Genomic DNA, 2,958 nt, shown 5'->3' on the forward strand with positions numbered 1-2,958 from the left:
GAGTCCCCTTGGCCGGCACAATAGTTCTCGTCTTTCTCTTCGTCCCACTTGATAACTTCCCTTGTGTACTTGAATGCTTCATCAACAGTGGCTCGATCTCTTGCCTTTGTTTGCCAAACAAAGAGCTTTCTACCCGTAAGGGATGTATAGAGGTCCTTGAACTTCATAGCTACATAGTAGTAAGATTGATGTGCAAGGGATTGGTGGTTGTTGTGGGGTCGAACAGGACTAAAATCGGTGAACCATTCACAAGTGCCCAAAGGAACACGGTTGATCTTCGCTTCAAAGAGATCGTACTTGTTCAGAATCAACACGAAAGGAGTATCTTTGAAACACGGGTGTCTGATCATTGTTTCGAATAGCTCTTTACTTTGGATCATCTTGTTTTGAAGCAGCACACCACCACCATTGTTCTCTACAGAAAGCCATGATTGATCATAATCACTCAAGGCGACACAGAAGACTACTACACGAACATCTTCAAACATCTCAACCCACTTGCAAGCTTTATTCATCCTCTTGCCATTTACTCGAATAAGTTGATACCTGGTGCTCAGAAAACAAAGAAAAATTTAACAAATTGGCTTAAGATAAAAAGCAAAGAAAATTTTGCAACTAGCATATCACATGTTATTGCCAGAATGTTAGGTGGCAGCTCATAACTATTGGAGTGTTCTACTGAGTAAGCCTATCCCTACGTACTTGGGAGGAGTTCTATTCACAGATTGAGATATTTCCTATCCCTACGTACTTGGGAGTTCTATTCACAGATTGAGATGATTTAGGAAATATCATTATAAGGTGCTACTGCTGCGGTCATCAAATTTATCAAAAGTTTCCTTGTTTAAAATTGTCAGTTCAAAATAAAAACTTTAGAAAGTACAAATTACATGGCCAGCAGAGCTGCCAGATGCTTTTCAGTAACCGAACAACTCCAGATAGTGATACTGTTCATCAACTATTACAGTAAATGATCATAAACAGCGTTATAGGAAAACAATTACCTTGTCATAGGTGGGGAAGCAGGTTCTAAATTGTCTGTATAGGTTTCAGACATTGGACTACGATCATCCAGGCAGAACTCCATAAAAGCCAAACCGTTCCCTTGAGTGACCCCTTCGGCGTATAATATGTCACGTTCTGAAGGTTCATAATCATTGCTTGATATCTCAACTGCCTGAGGCATATACAGTCTGAGTAGACATCTCCCAAAAAAAATGCACTTTCAACTTTTGCAAGCAGAAAAATGAAACTTTTTCGATTAGTGTAAATCACCATCTATACTACTGTCATACGTTGTTTATCACCATATCTCTAAGCACAAAGTTTAACAAAAGTTACATAATTGTTTAACGCCTCAACACCACTATTTCAAACTTCAATTCTACCATCCACTTTCTACCATATGTTATCTAATGCGCATGAATGTGTACACGTCGTGTTTTCGCAATTTTTCAATAGTTAGTCTGAAGAAGCAAAGTTTTGGAATTTAAAAGTATAAATGTTTTAACTTTTTGGAAGTGTTGTTCTTTGCCAGACAATCAGAAATAACAAAATAGAGAGCAATGTTGTAGCAGTTTTAAAGGTCAGCATGCTAGACAGCGCTCACGTATTGGGACACAATCCAGGGTAAAATATCAACAGGACATGTCACTTGTTTCGCATAAAATAGATAAAAGTGTTGGCATCCAAAACCATCAAAGATCCATGCAAAAACCCTTGCTATTAGAGAAACTATTAGACAAAATCAGATTTTAAAAAATTAGAACAGCTATCACATTCAGTGTACAACTAAAGGCAAAGGAGTCAGAGAAGATACCCTGCTCAGGAAGTATTCTGCCACATCTGGTAGGAAGTGCAGCTCATCTTTTCTCCTATACGTAGCTTGTATAGCAGGATCTCTCCACACTTCTTCAACTAGTGGAGCATATTCACGTGTTGCTGCAGGAAAGAAAGCATCCAAATCTCCAGTGGCTATAATATCCAGGAGCCAATCTGAGAAATGCTTCAATTTCGTATTGAGGGAATATACACTGTGATTACTTTCATCGAGATTAACCTCTTGACCTGATTGAAGTTCAAACTTAAGACATTAGATCAAGTAAAGAACATTTGAAATTATCTTTTCATCTTAGTATTCATTTCATGCAAAATATTCTTCCAAATTTGTCGTATCATCATTACAATTACCAAATGGGAAACCCTCACTTATTTTAGAGATTAAAGCAGGAAAAGATAATTTACTTTAAAGATCATTGTTGAAGGGTTTGGAGAGAAACTAGGAGTTGGATAGATTTACCTACTCTAGGAAGGTTAGAAGAAAAGTGGTACACTCTGGGACATGAGGTCAGATAAGGTATTCCAATGCACTGGTGGGTCAGTTCTCTGCTTTCAGAAAAATAGAATCTTCATTAGGTCTCTACTGGTTATCACGTATGACCCATTTAAGGCCAGCAATAGAAATTATTCTGGAAGGGGTTAGCAGGGTCATATGTCGTTTGTGGCCCTAGTCGCTGTGGAGCGACCGATTTCACTGTGATTAGGTTTGGGCATGTAAAACAATTTTTAGATCGACCGAAAATGTGAAACTGTGTAATTTATCAGAGTCTAAATTAATGGACATCCATAAAGATAATGGATACTTTACCTGGTCCTATATTAAAGGAAGTGTTGTGTTGTTGGCAACTAGACAGATTTTTGGTCTATTCATGGTGAGATGAGTTCTTTGCTATGAAGAAGCCCCGAGGTTGACATTTTAGGCAAAACCTTAAAGGAAGAAAAAACACGCGAGTTTACGTGGTAGAACACGTGGCCTACATCCGCATGAGGGACAAGAATAACATTGCTAAATAAAAAGGGAGAATGCAAAAAGGTACAACGTACATAATCCCAAATACCCTGCAAAATACATACTACGGGGTAACCAAAAAAATATAAAGTGCTCAAACCAAAATTCCC

The 2,958-nt window shown here is 38.1% G+C and overlaps 1 protein-coding gene across 1 annotated transcript in view; it reads right to left on the bottom strand.

Annotated features, from left to right (window-relative positions):
* LOC111386349 (extra-large guanine nucleotide-binding protein 3-like) overlaps positions 1–2,493 on the bottom strand; it is a 16,430-nt gene extending 13,937 nt beyond the window's left edge. The window contains exons 1-3 of the mRNA XM_023010809.1: positions 1,820–2,493; positions 1,005–1,177; positions 3–546 (exon numbers count right to left, since the gene is read on the bottom strand). Of these exons, the coding sequence (XP_022866577.1) occupies positions 3–546; positions 1,005–1,087 (627 nt within the window). The 5' untranslated portion in view covers positions 1,088–1,177; positions 1,820–2,493. The remainder of the gene's footprint in view (positions 1–2; positions 547–1,004; positions 1,178–1,819) is intronic.
* Positions 2,494–2,958: the final 465 nt, after the last annotated feature.

The sequence above is a fragment of the Olea europaea genome, unplaced genomic scaffold (genome assembly GCF_002742605.1).
Source record: "Olea europaea var. sylvestris unplaced genomic scaffold, O_europaea_v1 scaffold3516, whole genome shotgun sequence".
NCBI lineage: Eukaryota > Viridiplantae > Streptophyta > Magnoliopsida > Lamiales > Oleaceae > Olea > Olea europaea.